This window comes from Wasmannia auropunctata, unplaced genomic scaffold (assembly GCF_000956235.1).
Source record: "Wasmannia auropunctata unplaced genomic scaffold, wasmannia.A_1.0 LD336078.1, whole genome shotgun sequence".
Classification (NCBI taxonomy): domain Eukaryota; kingdom Metazoa; phylum Arthropoda; class Insecta; order Hymenoptera; family Formicidae; genus Wasmannia; species Wasmannia auropunctata.
This window is the reverse complement of record NW_012026812.1, coordinates 2,625,119-2,644,670: the sequence shown is the minus strand read 5'-3', so window position 1 is coordinate 2,644,670 and position 19,552 is coordinate 2,625,119. Positions and strand designations below refer to the sequence as shown.

Here is a 19,552-nt window from a genome sequence, read left to right as displayed (position 1 = left end):
GTGATAATAAAAATCGCTACACGATCTCTGCTGACGCTTACCGATTCTTTTCTTTTTCTCATCCCCCTCACCCCTACCTCATGTAATCTCTCTCTTACGCGCACTCATCTCAGGCATCATTACACCACCACCCCATATACAAATAGTGAAGCACATTAAAAACATAGCGGTAAGCTAAGTATTTTTATGTAAGTATTGGAAAACTTCCACTAATTCTATGCAAAGTATAGCTTGTAGAATATCATTCATTAAAACTAGAACTTACACGATAATCGAAAAGAGAGAGAAGAATTCTACCCTCGCCACTATATATCACGGGGCAATATTCCTTTCTCTGTTCTCTTTCTTCTTTTCATCATTTTTTTCTCTCTCTCTGTTCGAAGCGCCGATGCGTTTCTCCGCGCCCGAAATACTCCTGCCCCTCTTTTTCGCGCGCGACTCGTGCGCGTTGCGCTCGGGAAAAAAAAAAACTAATTCAATCAAAACGGGGACTCCACCGTCCTGATCGCGCACAGCGGTTTGCGATTTAGGTACAACTTCGTAAATAGCGTGTTTCCGTGCATATCGCCTCGCCCAGTCCTGCGGATGCACGCTATTCAGAATACATTACATCGTAAAATTACAGTTGAGCTCAACTCACACCTATGCCCTGCCGTGTCACTCGTTATGGCGGAAACAAGCCAAGATTCGTTCTGCTTTCCCCTCGCTTGTGCAATAGAATGCATCCTTTTTTTTTTTCTTTTAGATTGTACGTGCGCGCGCCAACGAGAGAAATGCCGGTCGCGCGCACATCGTGCCTGCGCAAATTTGCCAAAGTATCGTCTGCCCGCTCTCGGACGATCGCGCCCGATCGTGGTCTCTGACATTCAGATTGGCTAAAATTTATTTCAAACTGGATCATAAATTGAAATAACTTTTACCATATCCTTTGCGATTAATGCGAGTTAAGGTAATCTGACAAACTTCGCGTACACGCGAGTAATATTATGCGAAACGCTCGACACAACGACAAATAAATCGGCGACTTGGACGCATCAAACTCGTCTCTCGGGTACGACAGATAAACTTTTCTACGTTAAAGAATGGATAAACGGAGACGAGCCCTATCTTACAAATTTCTATCCAGCATCCACGATCGTTTATCGTATAATAATATGAGGAAGTGCGACCATTTGTTCCCAAGTTTCAGTGTATCAAAAAAAAAATTTTTTTTCGTAAATAAACGTCTGACAGTTTTACTTGTTGAACCGCGGTGGTCTCCTCAACCGTGTTATCAGCTCCGTCCTGACAGTCCTAGCGTAATTCGGCGTGGCGTACTGATCGGTCACCGCGATTGTGCTCTGAAGACTCTGTATGAATATAGACGAGTCCTGTATCGGACCTACGCTCGCCGCCGCTGCCGCCGCCTGATACTGATACTGACCGCTGGTCATGTCCGCGGTCGGGTAGTGGCTCGGCTGCACGAACTGCGGCGGATTCTCGTACTGCGGATACGGAATCGAGCTCTCCGCGGTGAACTGCGGTATCACCGGATTGACGTTGACCGGCGTGGTGGGGTAGCTGCCCGGATCGTAGGTCTGATACTGGTTCAGCTGGCCGATCTGCGTGGTGCTGAACGGCGGCGACTGCGGGAACTGCGCGGCGGTCTCGGAGAAGAGCACGTTCGCGACCGTCGGTTGCGGGAAGGGCTCCGGCCTCGGGTACGTCGGGATGTTGGCCGTCACCGCGCTGCTCAGATTCTGCACGCTCGGTATGCCGGCGGCGAGCGGCGTGGTGCCGTATCCGTGGAACGCGGTCTGCGAACGGCCGGTGTGATCGCCCAGATCCTTCATGCCGCCGCTCTGCAGCGAGCTCATGACGTTGAGCTTGGACTTGCCGCCGCCGCCGATGCCGACGCTGCCGCCACCGCCACCGATGCCGCCGCCGATCTCGTTACCGTGCTTGATACGCGCATCCGTCAACAGCGGATGCCGCACGTTAACGATGCTCTGCGGGGCGCGCAGCGGCGGAAAGTTGATCGGTGCCATCTTCGGCATCGAGCTCTGCTGCTGTTCCAGCGCCTTGCGCGCAATCGCGAACGCGCTATTGTCGTTCCTCTGACAGGAACCAGCCTGCGGACTGTACGTGCTGGACGGCGTGTAGGTCTCCCTGTGTATGATCGGCGTCGCGGATGACTGCTGCGCCGCGAACCTTAACGGCAGATTAGCGGCCATCGTGCCAGCGATGCCAGCGGTGTTCTTGTAATCCGGACTGTTCACAGACATCGGTTCCTTGTAATCCGATTGGATTGGATAGCTCTTGACGCCTGAATCCGCTTCGTTTGGAAATTTCTTCGGGGCGGTGTAATCCTTTGGATTTTTCATCGGGTTCTCGTGCGCGGTGCTGCTTATACAGGTACTGACAGGCCGTACGCTACTAAATGTGGAACTGCTGGATTGTTTCGCGGTGACGATCGATGCGCTCTTCGTCGTGTTGTGCGATTCGCTCGAGGACTTCAGAGTATCGTTATTACCGTCGTGCTTCTTCATCGACGAGTTAATTTTGCCAGCGGCTATCGAGCTCCCGGACGACGCGATGGTGTGCAACGTAGCATCTTTGTTGTTCGTTACCTTGACAGACTTGGACGTTCTATTCTTACTTCCCATGTGGTTCTGTCCGCCTTTTCCTTTGTCGGAAATCTGATTGTTGGCCGGTAATACTTTGATGTCCGTATTATTGTTCTGATTGTTAGATGCCAGATTGTGGGGCTTGCAGGTGATGGTGACAGCTGGCAGGAGCAAAGCGCTGGCTCACTTCTTGGTCATGATTTTCAGATATTCCAGAGCATTTTGAGCAGCACTGGCTTGAGCATCTTTACTAGTCGCACCGCAACCATAGCAAACTGCTACTGGCAGGGTAGACAGTTGCACAAGGCACTGGAATTTACCTGGAAGACAGAAAGACATGACGCTTAGAATACAACTGTGGTATTGCTTAGAAGTAATTTTTATTTTTTCATGTACATGTTAATTGGGCAATTTTGATAAAAATATGCGTCATGATTCATGATGACATGTGATACTAAAAGGTCATAGATATCATGTATATGTAGATATCGGTGAACTCGGATGAAATTATGCTTGGTACATGATTTATGTAAAAACACTGATATACTTCAGACGCAAAACGCTATTTACAACCAGTGGTAGGAGTAAATCCATAAGAAACAGCACAATCTGCAATATGGCAGCTTTAACATCAGCTAAACGTGTTTTGAGAAAAGAAATCAAGGACATTCTTAAAAATATTAGTCTAGAAGAAAGAAAGAAACAGTCTGCAAACGTGTTTGAAAAGGTGAGTCTGAGAAAGATAAACAATTCAATAATATCCAAAAGCCGGAGGTACATTGAAGAGGTTATGTTCTGATAGAGTGAATTACACAAAAACAATTATATTTGCAATATTATTTAACATCGCAATTATTTAATTATTGATAGCTATGCCTGTTGAAGCAATACCAAGACAGCAAGAGAATTTCTTTGTATTTGAGTACTGAAGATGAAATCGACACTCTGTCCATTCTGAAGCACATATTTGATACAGGAAAGGAGGCATTTGTACCACAATATCGTGGAAAAACTATGGAAATGGTAAAACTAAGATCAATAGAGGATTACGAGACACTGCCACTAACAAAATGGAACATTAAACAACCAAGCACTACCGAATGTCGTGAAAACGCATTAGAAACAGGTGACCTCCACCAAAACAAATTAAAATAAAAAAAAAGAATGATACATTTTATTTATAATGATAAATATTATAATATTATATTTTGCAAAATTAATTGTATTAATTTTTTTTTGTATTTATTACATTAATACAGTTAAGTAATTTTAACTATGTTAATTCTCTTTTATAGATGGATTAGATTTAGTAATTTTACCAGGTGTTGCTTTCACGATGAATGGTGAGTTTTGCTCAATAAATATTACACACTTTGTAATCCTGCATGTAATCGTTTCATTTTTATTATCGACTAGGAAAACGTTTGGGACATGGAATGGGTTACTATGACAAGTACTTAAAAAGATGTTTTCAAAAAGGGATAAAGCCATATCTAATTGCAGTAGGATTCAAGGAACAAATACAAGAAGACATTCCCACTAATGAGGATGATGTACCTGTCAATATTGTACTTACTGGATAAGTGACATAACGAAAAAATATGTAATTTTATTCTATGTGTGTGCACGGATATTCATTCTAAAGAATTTCTAAAAAATATGTAATTTTATTTTATGTACGAGGATGATGTACCTGTTAATATTGTACTTACTGGATAAGTAACATAATGAAAAAAATAAATAATTTTATTCTATACACGGATATTTATTCTAAAAAAAATTTCTAAAAATATGTAATTTTGTCATGTACGGAAATTTATTCTAAAAAATAAAATCTGTTTTACGTTATATATGTATCACTGATCAACTTACCACTGATAGATTTCTCTTCAATATCAACATAGGTTACTTCAAACTGCTGCTCCGACGCAATTTCTTGTAAAAATTGTACCAAATTTACATCCCCATCGTTGAAACAAGTATTCTGCAACAAAATTTAGAATAACTTGCACGCAATCGATTTACGTCGATATCATAGAGACAAACAAATAGTTTTTGACTTGATAACCAAATACAAGAGAACAATTACTTGTTCTTCTATTCACTTCATCAAACTTTGATACAAACCTGCAGTTGAAAAAGCTTAACACCTGTGGACGACTTGAGACTCTTGTGAAATTTCGAAACTTGGATACTATGTATTGTTGTCAGTGTCGAAATTTTGCTACCTTTCAGATCGGCATAACGGGCGCTCACGTTTGCGTTTCTTTGCACAATCTATAATGGACAATTAATATACATGTAAAGTTTTTCGTTAAGCACATATCAAATGCTTTATTAACAGCTACTTCACATTTATATAAAAACTTAAATGAAGTGGATATGATCCAAGCAGAATATTACTCTCAAGAAAAAATATATGCAACTGTACAAAAGTTGCAGTCAAACTAGCGATATTGCCTATAAATAATGGTCCGTTATAGATTTAATAGATCGGAAAGATAGCTTTCATTACAATACACAAAGTGGCAATGAAGCCAAAATCACTTCCACTTCTCTAAATACACACACATACACTCGTTTATACACATACGCTCGATGTTACACATGCACACACATACAGCATATTTGATTTAAAATAAATTATCATTAATTATTTGCTTTTTAACCCTTGTCATTCAATATCTGACAATCATTGCAGGATTTTAATCCTTCTAATCATAAATTAAATATTTTTATATATAAATTAAATTTTAACTATTTTTTTCTTTAATTTTTTTAATTTGAATTTTGAAAGTTAATGTCTATAGCTCCGAAATAATTCTGATCAATGCAGTCAAGATAAGCTACTAGTGCAAGGGGTTGAAATATTCCAATGTCAAAACAGTGACGAATAGACATTGAATTGAATACACATTGATATATAAAAATAGTTAATTTTCATTATCCAATATAATTTAAAAAAATGGAAGCACAAATTCTTACCTCATCCTCATCCACACTGGGAGCTTGGTTATTCATATCGTGTAACGCCTGCCACATCTTATGAGCGGCATGCCTCTTCGCGACCTTTTTACTTTTTCCTTGGCCAACCTCGCGATACTTTAAGATTGAACAAACAATAGTAAACTGCCTCTCGTGAGGCAAACCTTCCTCACCCTCCATCGTGTATTTTGGGGGTGGCCAGTGGCGCGACATACACATTTCTTGTAAGGCTCCGATTGGGTTGTTCACTATTTTCTCCTCTCCATACGTCTGTAATTCTTGTAAATTTTGTGAACTGCGTAAAAACAAAGACAAAAATTACAAGATTATTTCATCCTGCATATATTTTTTTCACGCCAAGTGTAATTAATTTTTGCCGATATGCTTACTCAGGTAAACTATTTGGAAGTGGAGATTCTACGCCTTCGGTATTAACTCCAATTAATTTATCCAGCACGGCTTTCGCAGCAGCGTGTTTCGCTTCTTTCTTGGACCTGCCAGTCCCCATTGCTGAAACAATTGGATCTGCATCTGAATAGTTATGCGCTTATCAATCAGCTGCACAGTGTGTTTCGACGAGTACAAATGTACACTGAACCATACGAACCAACGACGTCGGTGACGGTGACTCTGTAACGAAACGTAGGCTCGTGAATAGCTCCCTCGATTTGGACCAGCTCGTACTTGGGTATTGTGCCTCTACGGGAAAGCAATTCCTGAAGAACGGAGACGGGTGTTTTGCTGGGTAGCGACTTCATTTCCAAACGTGCCGCCTCGTGCAATGGTAGTTTCTCTAACATCATGGCGTGTAATGTTACGCGAACTCTATTACGACGATTGACATTATTTGAATGATTAGGAACGCCACCCACACCAGCCATCATGTTAGGCCCGACCTGCGGTGGTTGATGCATTTCCTCCATTGTAGTGGTCTGGAAATCACACGAGTGTTATGAAGCTGTAACCTTCCTCCAATGTCAATGGGGACAGGACGACATACAAGGCTCGAGTCGCGACGTAAAGCGTCGAGAATTTAACGACATTTTTTTCCCTCCTCCCCCTACCCCCTACCACCGATTTTCCCCGCACGAGCATATATGTATACAGTACAGATAACATTCGGGCATTTAGAAACAGAGCTTTTATCACGCGTCCCTGCGTCTGTATTTATCTTATTGAGCAACGGAAAGGCGCGCGGCGAGGCCGCAATTAGCGTGCGTCCTTTACGAACTCGTGTCCTCGAACCCGTCCCGCTATAAATATACCGAAATCGCGGCGCCTACTCCGGATTTCCGGCCGTCGCGAGGCCGGTGAATTTAACGCACCGTCATCGATCCGCGGTCGTGCGGGGCAGCCGGCGAACGGCGAGAGATCGGGACCGCGGTGTCCGCGCGTGCAAACGCTCGCGGAACACCGCGGCGCGATCCGCGAGCCCCCGCTGACGCGACCGACCGCACGACGGTGTGTATCGGGAGTCCGCGAGGGAGACCGGCATGGCCGCCATGACTGTTGTAAAACCCATCGATTGTGACCGTAACGGAAATACACGCGCGTGGGATATACTCGCCCCGGGGACACGTCGGGGGGTGTCGGTCGGTTGCGGCACAGCGCGCAACGGCGACGTCGTTTCACGGCGACGGGCAAAGCACGGCGAACGGCGGGCACGGGAATCTCCTCGTGGCAATCGAGGAAATCTCCTCGCCGTCGTCGCCGACCGGTTGCCGCGCGCGTACGTATGCGTGCGAACCCGTGCACGTACACATCGCCCGCCGCCGACCAACGCGGGGGCAACACGGTGACTCGCGGCGCGAGCCCGCCGAAGTCACGGCCCGGGGGGACACACAAAACACGCGTCCTTTTCGGCACTTACGATTTTCGGGGAGACGTAGCTGCGTGGAAAAAAATTGTTCAGCCGGCTCCTTCGTCAGGCCAATATTCCTATGCGAAAAGCGAATCCCGCTTTTTGTGATCGATCCAAGTCTCACAAAAAGCTTGATCCGTTTGACGACAGAAAAATGGTTCACTGGTTAGCGGAGAATCCCTTCCTCGTTCGCAGCTCTACGATATCTGTGAGGGTGCCCATGACCGTTCGTGTATGCATGCGTTGCGTGCGCCGCCGATGTGCTGATCTAGGATCCGCGCAGGCGCGTGTAACTGCGTTGGGGTTACTGACGCTCGGTAATGCAGCCGCCGACGGTCGGTAAGCGCAAAGTTCTCCATACGGTACACACGTAGTTCGCAGTGTTCGCACTTCGCGATTGGCGCACACGTCGCAACGCGTTTGGCGGTGATGGGCCAATCACTTGTCAAAAACATATGTGACATTGGATTTAACTCTTGGATTTAAATTTTGAAAGTGATCTATAATTATCGTGAAACTCGATTTTCGCGGATTCTTGAGATAGAATTTAAATTTGTGGATTTACCGGTTTTCGTATCTCACGTTCCCATAAGCGTCGAAGTTGTCAAAGCCCCATAATCGATGTTTCATAAAAATCGAGCGAGAGATTTACAAAAATAATGAGGAGCGGGGGAGGAGGGGGCTCTTCCGATCTGGGGGGCAAAAAGGGTCAAACAGTCGACGGGACCAAAATGATCACAAATGAGATTAATTTATGTAATAGAGAAAAATATTTCCGATGCGAGAGAATAATGGATATATATACTACATGGGAATACTATATGGGAAATGAGAACATGTAAACTATAATCGGAGAATATGGGAATTTGTCCACGGAAATTTCTCCCGGCTTTTATATCGACACGCTCGCGGCCGGTTTGTAGTACAGTTTAATTAATTACGAACGTGGTATAGGTAAGGCCGACTATGCGCACCGGCGGGTCTACATTATTGCTGCGTTAATGGCGTCCTTTTTTTGCTCTGCGTCACTTGCAGATCATCGGTGGTTGGACGGACTCCGCGCGTTGCCGTGACGTTCCCCCGCGTTCCCGTATGCGAGCTACCGCGGGCCGTTTGTTTCACGAGCGGCGTTATTTAACAATAGATCAACGGGGGTCTCTTTTACGCGGGAAGTGTAAATGGGCCGCTACAGAAGGTAAGTGACACGGACAGTGAGGACCATTTGGCATTGGCGCGGGGGACGACGTGTAGAGGATTGAACTTCACCGTCGGGAGCGCTACCTGCTCTGTTCCGCGTCGAATCGGGGAAACCACTTGCGAGACTCGGGCCTTTCTGTCACCGAAACCGAATCCCATTCTGTTTATTTCTGCAATTTCTTATGCGATACACATATATGCTACGTAGACACGAGACTCGCGAATAAGCGTCAAATGGGCATCACAGATTCGACTTGGTTCTCGATATCTCTCTGACTTGCCTCGCCAATGAATCGAAACTCCAATGTCTGATCGGGCGTACCGCAACTTGTTACAGCCGTAGTCGCGACAGGGACAGGCGGCGCAGGTCGCGCACTCGTTCGCGGAGCAGGTCACCGCGCGATCGGAGGAGCTGGGGCAGCGGCGGACGCGACAGACCCTCCAGCAGTCGGAACAGTCGCGGGCAACCGGGCGCGAATCTGCGGAAGCCGCGATGGGACCTGAGCCGGCTGGAGCCCTTCAAGAAGGACTTCTACATTCCTCATCACGCGGTGCAGAATCGGGATTTGCGCATCGTGGAGCAGTACCGGGCCGAGAAGGAGATCACTCTCAGAGGCAAGAGCATCCCGAATCCTGTTCTCGACTTCGACGAGGCAGGCTTTCCGGACTACGTCATAAGAGAGATCAAGTAAGCGACGGATGTGGAGGATGTAAACTTCGACGTACCCTTTACAATTTATAATTGTACGATTCTAAGCTCCGTTTCGTTGCGTTGCAGAAGACAAGGCTTCAGCGAACCTACGTCGATACAAGCGCAAGGATGGCCCATCGCACTGAGCGGACGGGACATGGTGGGCATTGCGTCCACAGGATCCGGGAAAACGTTGTCCTACATACTGCCCGCGATAGTTCACATCAACAGCCAGCCGAAATTAAGTCGCAAAGACGGGCCTATCGCTTTGGTATTGGCGCCTACGCGAGAGCTCGCCCAGCAGATTCAGCAGGTGGCCGATGACTTTGGACATTCGTCGGGCATCAGGAACACCTGCCTGTACGGCGGAGCGCCGAAGGGCGCTCAAGCCAGGGATCTGGACGGCGGGGTGGAGATAGTCATCGCCACACCCGGTAGATTACTGGATTTCCTCGAATCCGGGAAGACGAATCTGAAGAGATGTACATACTTGGTACTAGACGAAGCTGACAGGATGCTGGACATGGGATTTGAGCCGCAAATCAGAAAGATCATAGAACAAATTAGACCAGACAGACAGACGCTAATGTGGTCAGCCACGTGGCCTAAGGAAGTAAAAAATTTAGCCGAGGACTTTCTTAAAGATTACGCTCAAATCAATGTCGGTTCTTTGCAACTTTCAGCAAATCATAATATATTGCAAATAATTGATGTATGTCAGGAGTATGAGAAAGAGACTAAGTGAGTATGCAAGAGTTTTCGAGTGGTTCTTGCTTTGTTATTACTAGCAGTTATTATTAGCTATATAATTAGCAATCAATATCGCCAAGGAAAAAGCTATCATATTGCATTTTTATAGATTAAGTACTCTATTGAAAGAGATAATGGCGGAAAGTGAGAACAAAACCATAGTGTTTATCGAAACGAAGCGTAGAGTGGATGATATAACGAGAAAGATGAAACGCGACGGTTGGCCGGCGGTTTGCATTCACGGCGACAAGACGCAACAGGAACGAGATTGGGTTTTACAAGGTATTCACGAGCTACTAGATATCTCTTCGCGGAGAATTTATTTACGGCAAAAATTTAACGATACGTGTGAGTGCGCGCAATAAACTTATATCTGTAATTTGTAGATTTCAGATCAGGCAAAGCACCAATCCTTGTTGCTACAGACGTTGCCGCACGTGGACTTGGTAAGTCATTCGAATTTTTCAACTAATCATGACGCAACGATGTCGTGTATTATCAGTCAGTTTTTCCTGCAACACGGAAAACGAACTTGGTTAATATTTACGGTATTAATTTTTCCCCAAAATTATCAAATTTTTTTTCTCTTTTTTACAATGCTCTATTCTGACCGAAACTTTAACGAATCTTGATTGCAATGTAATGTTCCGTTAAAAAAGCTGAAAGATAGAAGCAGTTCACGTACAAACATTTTCTTAAATCGTGAGGATCTTAGAGGTGTAACTCTGTGTCATGTAAAATTGGAGTTTACGACGCAGTTAAGTGAATCTTATATAGCTCCTAACGACATTATTTTCGCATATTTTTATGTTTAAAGAGTGTACAGAATGTACAGAAAACCAAATGTTTCCAAGTTCTGTTGCATATAAGAACTAATCTTGGCCTAATTTATATACATTTAATTTATACATTTTATTTGTTACATGTGTTATGTACAACGCTGTCGATTGTAAAACATACATTTGAGTTTAGCTCTCTTTCTACAAACGGGACATTACAAATTTTAACGCGTTGTAAGTTGTAAAAGTCAGCAAGAGAAATGTAGGAGCGGAATAGGGCAAAGAAAAAAAAGCAATATTGAAACAGGAGGATGGTTGGAGGTAACCATACAGCTAACGCGGTTGGATCTTTGTTTGTATTGCAGAGGCACATTGCGCGCAGGCCCACGCTGGGTAATGCAAAGCATGTCGGGGGTGCCCGCCGCCGCTCTTTGTTCGGTGGTGCACTGGTTTGCATTGTCTGCGCTGGCCGCGACGCCGTGCCTCTATCCGTCCGTCCGTCCGTCAATCGCGTGTGAAGGGCCAAGTCCGGGCCAAATCGGGATCTACTACTACTACTACTACTACTACTTTACCTACCTACCTACATACTGGATATCAGTCCTACTGCGCTGCGCTGTACGCCATCCGGGCTGGCTGGCCAGGTCGTTGTTGCCAGAATAGAGTCCCCTGCGCTGGCACGCTCAAGCTAATCAGACAACCAACAACGTTGGTCCGTTGAGGCGGTGGCATGTGATAGCAGATATGCCAGAGCCTCTCTTAGCGCGCCCTGCGCCCTGCGCCCTGCGCCTGTAGCGACAGAGTGGCGGAGGCAGTAGCTGGAGCGAGCGCAAATAGCCAGGCCCTGCCCGTACGTTGCTAGCGAAACACTCGCCCACTGCCTAATATTTTAGTATTACATAGTTCAAATTTGATTAATTGACACATATACATATATACATGTACACACACACACACACACTCACACACATACAGACACATATACACATGAATCTGTGTACGCGTATATATAAGTACATGTATGTATGCATGCATCTGTCCTGCTCGTATAATTATTACGAATTTGTGGATTACGGGTAACGTTTATCAAATACTAATCTAAACTGGCCGTCTTCCTACATATATGTATACGTATATATACATGTATAAATGCGTAACACATTCACAAACCTACCATTTTAAACTGTATGCATTTTCTGATCCTTTTTCCTTCTAGTCCTTGTGATAACTACATCATATTCATCAGTCGCATTTCATCGTACTAACTTATATCATCATATGAACTTGTTATGCAACGATTCTGGTCTTTTTTTCTAGTTATCGATCGCCCGTGAAAAGACTTCGAATGCAACGAAGAAGACTTTCGAATTTTTCATTTTTTATTTCTTGAATGTAATAAAATAAAGGATATTTGCCGTCGCGATATTCGAGGAGAGAAAGATCAGGATCGTTTCTCGATTTGTTTTTGTTTCACGTTCTCGTGTAGAATATCATATATAATTGTTAAATGATAAAATAGTATCACATCAAAAAATTGCTTTTTAATTGAATTCTTTGTATCAATCTTTTTTTTTTATAATCGTTATTGAAAAAAAAGAGGATCAACGTGACATTTCGGATTGTTAACTTCTCGCAGAAAAACGTATTGAACATTACAATTTACTGCATTATACCGTCCGATAATATTCCATTCATACTCTCGCCTCGCGGTGTTTCACAATCCTTGCGACACACTACTACTTTCTTAACCCATGTCTGTCCTCGACGCTGGAACCCTACGAAGATCCGGCCGGTCTAATGCCAACTCTTAATTTCAGACGTTGAAGACGTCAAGTTTGTCATCAATTTTGACTATCCCTCCTGTTCCGAGGATTATGTCCATCGTATCGGACGTACCGGCCGCCGACAGAAGACCGGCACGGCGTACACCTTCTTCACGCCTAACAACGCCAACAAGGCCAACGATCTGATACAGGTGCTGAAGGAAGCGAATCAAGTGATAAATCCGAAGCTGCTGGAGCTCGCCGACAGTAAAGCTGGCGGCTACGGCAGAAACAGAGGTATCATTCTCATATATTGTTTCATGACATAATACTCCGAAACAAGGTTGTCGAAAGACTGCGCCAAGGGCTGCGCGAAGTTTATTATCGTGTAACGATCGGTTGGATCGGCTTCGACAGGTGGAAGAAATCGATGGCGATCACGAGGCGGCGGTGGAGGAGGCGGTGGCGGCGGCGGTCGTAACGGAAAGGAGCGCAGCTATTCGCGAAGCAGAAGTCGAAGCTACAGCAGAGAACGCAACGGCCGCGGCAGTCGACGAAGCTACAGTCGTAGCTACTCGCGGAGTCGTAGTCCCATCAGCAATCGTAACGGTAAATCGCTGTGCTAATATCCGAAGAACTAATTATCCCGGCGGAATTATTCCCCGCGGAGCGTGTTATATTAACGAGAAATCGTTTCTCCTCAGAAGTTATCGGCAAGAGTTATTGGAGTAGCGAGAGATGATCTTCCAGCGGCTGATAAAGAATGTGTGTATGTTAAAACGCAGGTAATTTTTTTCTTTTTTTTCGAGAGAGAGAGAGAAAGAGAGACGTTACGATCGGTAATGAATCGTCTCAACGAAATATCTGCTAGAGTAGTAATCTCAGCGAGATTCGCGAGAGAAACGACATCTCTATGCCGAATTCGGGAAACGAATTGGAAAACGCTCTACTATTATAAATCGTCTAAATTCTTCTAGTGTACTCCGCCGAATTCGGCAGCCTGATGCTCATCGCGATTGAATGGGTAGTTCGTCTACGACTACGAATTTTTTACAGCCTCGGTAGTGCTCTGACCATCTCATGTAAGAGAAACTTTTAACGCGGGTGTGCATGAACTTGACCAGCGAGATTTACCGTGTACTTGCTAGTGATAGAAGTGGTGGAGAATATGCTATTTCATATCTTTTACTTCCTTTTGCATCCCCATGCCGCATCTCTTCCTTTTCAAGCGTTATCAATATACATACCGGTCTATAGGTACACTAGGTAATGCATAAACTACCGTTTATACATTTTTTTTTATAAAACTTTATGCTATCTCTCACGTTAATCCTCATCCACGCTCATCCGGTAATACAAAAGGGCTAGGCTGTACGTGAACAAATGATGACGATATAAATCTATTATCACTATTTGCGCATTGAACTTCCAGTGTATAACGGTGTTTAATTAGTATTTATAGATCATAATAAATTATAGATGTCTAGCGCGCGCTTATTTGTAATTCATCTGTCTGTATTCAGGCAATTACGACAAACGATAGTAACACTCGATGTACAGTATTTCAATGACGTGATAAATAAATTCGTAAATGTCTGCATTATTTCATATTATCTCTAATATCTTGCGTGCATGCTTTCTGTGTGGGACTTGTGTTCGTCTCTTCCAACGATCGCGTTGCGTCAATAATCTACTTACCTATAATGAAAACTTGGCGACATTTGTAAATTGTATGCTGTTGATTTAGCAAAGAAATAAGTTGAAAGCAGAAAACAAGATGAAAACTTGTGATCGTCGCGCGCTTCGTTAATTCACCGCTGAAACTTTTTTAGGAGAGTGACAGCCAAAGTGACTCACGTGGTAGGGGTCGGTTTTTTTCGCCTGTTCCGTTTAATTTAATTTTTATCTTAATTACAGTGGTAGTAACTTAAAGATCTTACGGTAATTTTAGAATACCGAATTCCGTTTGGCCTCTCAATCCGGTGTTCTCAGTGCGTCAATCTTGTTTCGTTTTCGCTTTGCGGACGGGGGCCGATACTCTGCGGCCACTCGTAGCGTAGTGCTTGACGACCAGGAACGATTATTACTCGACCAATAATATAAGATGTACACCGGTGTAATTGACGATCTAATAAGTTCAGTGGGGAAGATTCCTTTCGTTCTTTTTTTTTTTATCGGACTATGTGCCACGATACAAATTTATTATGTTACACATCTTGGAATATCGTGCGCTTAAATGCACTCACGAATCACAAACATGCAATATCTTTCTTACGTTCTCGAGACGCGTGATCGCTCGAGTCGATTGTTTTTTCCCCGCCGCTTTCGCCAAGGGGGGAGGACACAATCTTTTACGATTATTGTGGACAACGTACAATATCCGCTCGTCGATACTTATTCCGGGGCGAGCGCGGTTTTCAAGGGATTAATCGAGATGGAGGGGAGGGGAAAGAGGTGATCTCGAACGACTCGATCGCGATTACGAGGTGGTCCACACGCGCGGTCTCGACCGAAAGCTTTCGGGTTGCACATTCGAATCGAATCAAAAGACACAGTAAATTTCTATCAACCATCGCGTTTCACACAGTTTAAATTGATGATGGTTCGACATAAAAATTTACTGTGCCTGTCACTTTCAGAATGCTGGACTCAGCATTCATATCCGTAGGATGCACCGTGTATGTTATACTTCTGGCCGAGGCCGCACCGGCGGATCCGCTCGCCGTCCATTTCGTGATTGTAAGAAAACGACACACCGCCGATGTTCCAATCGTAACGTTAATTAACGAGTACGATTTTCCCATCGGGCTGTAGCCTCGCGATACAACGTGCCGCGGATAAACGCATTTCCTCGCGGAAACGTACATGGATATTTGTACGTGTGTGCACACGCGTGTAACAAGCTCCTTGCAGTTGAGTTGAGAGGGGTAAAGGAGGGATTTATTTTTTTTTTTTACAGGGCTCAGCATGCTTCGTTCACATATATTACAACGTACGCATATAACAATAACATTAAAATCCTTTTAGGTGTGTCTTCGGACATGGGAGAGAGAGAGAGAGAGAGAGAGAGAGAGAGAGCTATGGCGCGCTTATAATTATATCCTCGATACAACAGGATCGTACTTTGTGTGCGTGCGAGGGTCATATATTTCATGTGTTATGTGTAATAAGTTCGCGTGTGTATATGTGTCTATGGTGAGACACTATGTGTTTCTCGGGTCGTGTGCGAATCGATCTCGCCTGGACCCGAAGTTAGAGCTCCAAGCAAGCAAGTGACGAGTGTGAGGGGTGAGGGTGAAAATTTTACACGGTCGTCCTTAACTTCCGGTCACCGTGTATCCTCCTCAGCGTGGACGCGAACGCCAGCTTCCGATCTCCGTTCCGGAATCCGCTTTCAGCTCTTCTCTTTCTTTTCAGCACTTTACTCACGTTGGAAGAACTGAGGAGGATACCCGCGTCTGTCGGTGACACGTGTGCCTGCAGCGCGTGCGTGCAGCGGATTCGATGAAATCTATAATTAAACGTCAGTCAATTGTCCGCAGCCGTTAAGGTACTCAGAGAGCCTCGTCTTCAAGATCCAAGGAGCAGCGGCTTCTCGAAGAGAGGAAGCGAACCGGTGATGGGAGACGAGACAACGCGTTGGAAGCGGTTCTCGGTCGCAAATTAAACATACAAATCGAGTTCAATCCCTCGCTTTTAACATAAGCTACGTTAATGCAAATCAAACGAATATATATATAAAACCCAGGAATATAGTATAGTCTCTCGGAGAGAGGATGTTTCTCCTCGCTCGTTACAACTGCTCTGTACAATTGCGGTGTTAAGAGATCTCGTGGTATTTTACGCGCAAAACGATATATAATCTCTCGATCGACTTGTGGCTTCTCGCGTGAGTGGAAACGAAGCGAAATATTCCGAAATTCATGACGCATCTGTCGAAATTGGTTTTTCTCTTTTCGAGAATGGCGTGAAAGATTTCGCGCGGATCATCCTATTAGCCTGATCCTTGATTAGCCCTGCGAGAGATTCCGCAGCTGTTTAAGTTCGTTAATTCGGACCGTGGCGACGCACCGGATGAATTTCGCGCATGGCACAGACACCTTGCGCGCGGATACGGCCATCGGGAGGCTCGTTTAAACGCACACACACCATCGCGATTTATTATATGTATGTACAGCCAACGAGGCGCAGGACAGATTACGCGCGATCTATCGCCGATCTCTACGTGTAATCGCTTCGCAAATACTGGCTTTGTGTCCCTTTAAGTCTCTCACGTAGGACACATACGGAGAGACATCCCTAAATATACACGGGTGTGTGTCGCACCCGCCCCGCGGAAGCTTCACCCGCGGAAGCCGGTAATATCGGGTGTTTACGCGGAAACCACGATGTGTCCACGCGTACTATATCCAAACCGCACATACACGTAGACACGATACAGATAGGCACGGAGTAAAATACCGAGTGAACTTAGCAGGAAAACAGGAAACCGAGGATGACCATCGGGCCGTCTACACTATGCGTCTACCGATCCGATTATACTATACAAGAATACGTTGAAACAATCGGTATAAAGAATGAGAAGAATTGGGTGTTCCTTCCGATTATTGCTTCACATCACGTTCGTGATTAATACTGCACAGTTATTGTTCGTCTACTTGGATTACGTCATTACGATATTGGTTCGGATACCTTACGCATAGTCGCGCAACTGGCACCGGGCGAATCGCTCCCGATTCCTACGTGTACAATCCGAATTCTACGCAAATACGTCAGCGCTCTTCTCGGGATTACACGAGGTGAGAGGTGGGAGAGCTTGATGACGACTTACGAGTCGAGAGATTACAGTGTGCACTTGTTCGCTTCTGTTCCGATTTCACCAATGCTCAATGTTGAATTTCCAGGAAAACGATAATCGGGTCATCGCTCGGCGTCACCGAGACGAACTATTGAACTATTATCCATGATGAGAGAGAGAGTGAGTCTCCTTCCCGAAAGGGTCGAAGAGAAACAAATTCGTGCGAATGTATCCTCGATTGCCGAGATCGTGCGAATGAAAAATAATTCTCGCCTGGCTAATGATGCGGTTTCCATCCCTCCGGGGATTTTAAAGAAGCCCGCCTAAACGTTACTCGAATAATCCCTCTAATAGTGTGAATCGTGACGTAAATATAAACTCGTTACCCTCGCACAGCTTGATAATCCCTTTACGGTAATTACTTTTGAAAAGTGCGGCGATTCGTTATAAAAAAACACAGTCGTGAATGACATATCTGCATTTTTACGACGATTAAATCTTTCATGAGAACGCGTTCCGTTCTTTCTTCGCGCTTCATGGAACCAGATTGGCATGTTGCACCTCGAGACAGATTCACTTTGCGCTATTTATAAAGACGAATGTCGGATGTCAGAACGACGGAATCGATTTATAAGTTTTCTCGCGTCCTGATGGAATGTAATCTTATGGAATCATAATCTTTTTTTTTTTTTTATAGAGAGAAGTGACTTATCCATACGTACGCCTGTCCCTAGATACAACACGCGGTTCTACGGAGGCGCGAGACACTCCTCGCCGATGTATCGCGGGCAGACTGTCGAGCCCGCGAGATTCTCGCTTCTTACGCACGCGCTATGCTATCGGTTGCACGAAGTAAAAGGAAGGTACGACGACGAACGGGGAAGAACGGGGGATGCGATCAGGCATGTCGCGCAACGACGAAACTCGCCCCGTCGCGAACCACTCGTCGGAGGCTGAAATCATCCTCCGGGCGATTTTCTAGATTCAAAATCGGAGGTCAGCGACACGTCATTCGCCTTAATCGCGCCCTCGTTCTTCATTATTCGTCATCAGACGCGGAGCCGAGGAGGGGAGGGGGGGTGGGGTGGGGTGGGGTGCTTTCGTCGAGTTTTGCCGTCGTCGACGCCGGCAAACGCACTATGTCGTCTCTCGCTTGGGGGTAGCGTCTCCCGTCGTGTTTCAAAAAATACAATCGTCCGCACCGCTTTCTCTCTTTTTTTTTATCTTTGCTCTTTTTTTTACGTTTTTTTTTCTCTCTTTGTGAGCACGTTCTTGCGTGTCTTCGTCGTCTCCTCGTTCCATCCGCGAGGTCGACGACACCGCAGCTCCTCGACGGACAAGGTCGACGGGTAGAGATTTCCGGGCGCGGCGTCGTCGATCTCTTCTGAGCAATATACGTGGGGAGAGCCCCATGCCGCGTCGCCGGGAGTCGCCTCCCTGAACGCGAACGCCGACCCGGGGCAGCGGAAACAGGAAATACGTCGTGCGCGGTGCGCGCGCGACGCGACCGCTTCGCCAATACTTCGTATCGCGAGCCCGCGATCGCCCTCGGCTCGCACCCCGCGTTTTGCGTTCAATCCTCATCCGGGCTCCGGATTCTCCTCTCGGAAGGAAGGAAAACTGCGCTGGACCTCTGTGATCCTTCGCGTTCGCTCAATGTTTCTCTACAAATTATCGTTTAAAAAGCTTCGAATCTCCGTTCACCGATAACTTACGTCAGATAATTGCTTCCGCGAGCGTATGGCTTTTTTTCTTCGCGAGGAAAGAAGAATTGTCCGGATAAGGATTGAGCCTAGCGATACCAAGACATCTTGTATATTATTAGAGGTGAAAGATCAAGGGGATGTGTATTTCTCTGAAATCCACCGACATATTTGCTATAAATTACAACGGTTGCGAGTACTTTTGTTTCTCCATTTCTATATTTCGCGACAGTTATTCCCTGACACTTTCCTTTTAAATTATATGGGATAAAGAAAAAAAAATACGACAATTCAGACATTGGGATTCGACGCTCCGGTCCGCGTCGCTTGGTACCGCTAGAATTGATAAACGCCAGCTCATATCAACAGGCTGTCCTATACACGCGAAAGATCATCGGAACGTTCGGCGTAGTACTTTC

General features: G+C 45.3%; 3 protein-coding genes and 1 long non-coding RNA gene across 6 annotated transcripts; 2 read left to right on the top strand and 2 right to left on the bottom strand.

The window, feature by feature from the left end:
* Positions 1-2,724: 2,724 nt before the first annotated feature.
* LOC105448908 (probable RISC-loading complex subunit BRAFLDRAFT_242885) lies at positions 2,725-7,730 on the bottom strand. Of its 3 annotated transcripts, none has more exons than XM_011687768.1 (7): positions 7,462-7,730; positions 6,199-6,523; positions 5,981-6,122; positions 5,592-5,886; positions 4,734-4,883; positions 4,479-4,590; positions 2,725-2,926 (listed from the first exon to the last, which is right to left on the bottom strand). In XM_011687768.1, the coding sequence occupies exons 2-7, from the start codon at positions 6,512-6,514 to the stop codon at positions 2,790-2,792; spliced, it is 1,152 nt and encodes a 383-aa protein (XP_011686070.1). In that variant the 5' UTR covers positions 6,515-6,523; positions 7,462-7,730; the 3' UTR covers positions 2,725-2,789. The 3 variants fall into 3 exon arrangements, with proteins under 3 accessions (XP_011686070.1, XP_011686071.1, XP_011686072.1); XM_011687769.1 differs by having other exon boundaries at positions 5,981-6,116; positions 7,462-7,729; XM_011687770.1 differs by lacking the exon at positions 4,734-4,883.
* Positions 3,181-4,360, top strand: LOC105448907 (5-formyltetrahydrofolate cyclo-ligase). Its single transcript, XM_011687767.1, has 4 exons — positions 3,181-3,333; positions 3,477-3,732; positions 3,902-3,949; positions 4,023-4,360. The coding sequence occupies exons 1-4, from the start codon at positions 3,223-3,225 to the stop codon at positions 4,187-4,189; spliced, it is 582 nt and encodes a 193-aa protein (XP_011686069.1). The 5' UTR covers positions 3,181-3,222; the 3' UTR covers positions 4,190-4,360.
* Positions 7,731-8,630: 900 nt separating the features above from the next.
* Positions 8,631-18,077, top strand: LOC105448903 (probable ATP-dependent RNA helicase DDX17). The gene is made up of 8 exons (XM_011687758.1): positions 8,631-8,647; positions 8,987-9,337; positions 9,428-10,081; positions 10,200-10,372; positions 10,477-10,536; positions 12,687-12,929; positions 13,050-13,241; positions 13,337-18,077. Exons 1-8 carry the CDS (start codon positions 8,631-8,633, stop codon positions 13,372-13,374), a joined length of 1,728 nt encoding a protein of 575 aa, XP_011686060.1. The 3' UTR covers positions 13,375-18,077.
* LOC105448902 lies at positions 10,386-11,802 on the bottom strand. Its single transcript, XR_974284.1, has 2 exons — positions 11,453-11,802; positions 10,386-10,602 (listed from the first exon to the last, which is right to left on the bottom strand). It is a non-coding gene; the product is annotated as an uncharacterized LOC105448902 (long non-coding RNA).
* Positions 18,078-19,552: the final 1,475 nt, after the last annotated feature.

Bases quoted from the DNA above. Each gene is read 5' to 3' on its own strand.
- LOC105448907 (XM_011687767.1), top strand. From the start codon at position 3,223: ATGGCAGCTTTAACATCAGCTAAACGTGTTTTGAGAAAAGAAATCAAG. The intron at 3,334-3,476 runs GTGAGTCTGAGA...AATTATTGATAG, and splicing joins CTGCAAACGTGTTTGAAAAG to CTATGCCTGTTGAAGCAATA. The intron at 3,733-3,901 runs GTGACCTCCACC...TCTCTTTTATAG, and splicing joins TGAAAACGCATTAGAAACAG to ATGGATTAGATTTAGTAATT.
- LOC105448908 (XM_011687768.1), bottom strand. From the start codon at position 6,514: ATGGAGGAAATGCATCAACCACCGCAGGTCGGGCCTAACATGATGGCT. The intron at 4,591-4,733 runs GTTTGTATCAAA...ATTTTGTTGCAG, and splicing joins TTAAGCTTTTTCAACTGCAG to AATACTTGTTTCAACGATGG. The intron at 2,927-4,478 runs GTAAGTTGATCA...TCTGTCTTCCAG, and splicing joins TGAAGAGAAATCTATCAGTG to GTAAATTCCAGTGCCTTGTG.
- LOC105448903 (XM_011687758.1), top strand. The intron at 9,338-9,427 runs GTAAGCGACGGA...GTTGCGTTGCAG, and splicing joins TACGTCATAAGAGAGATCAA to AAGACAAGGCTTCAGCGAAC. The intron at 12,930-13,049 runs GTATCATTCTCA...CGGCTTCGACAG, and splicing joins CGGCTACGGCAGAAACAGAG to GTGGAAGAAATCGATGGCGA.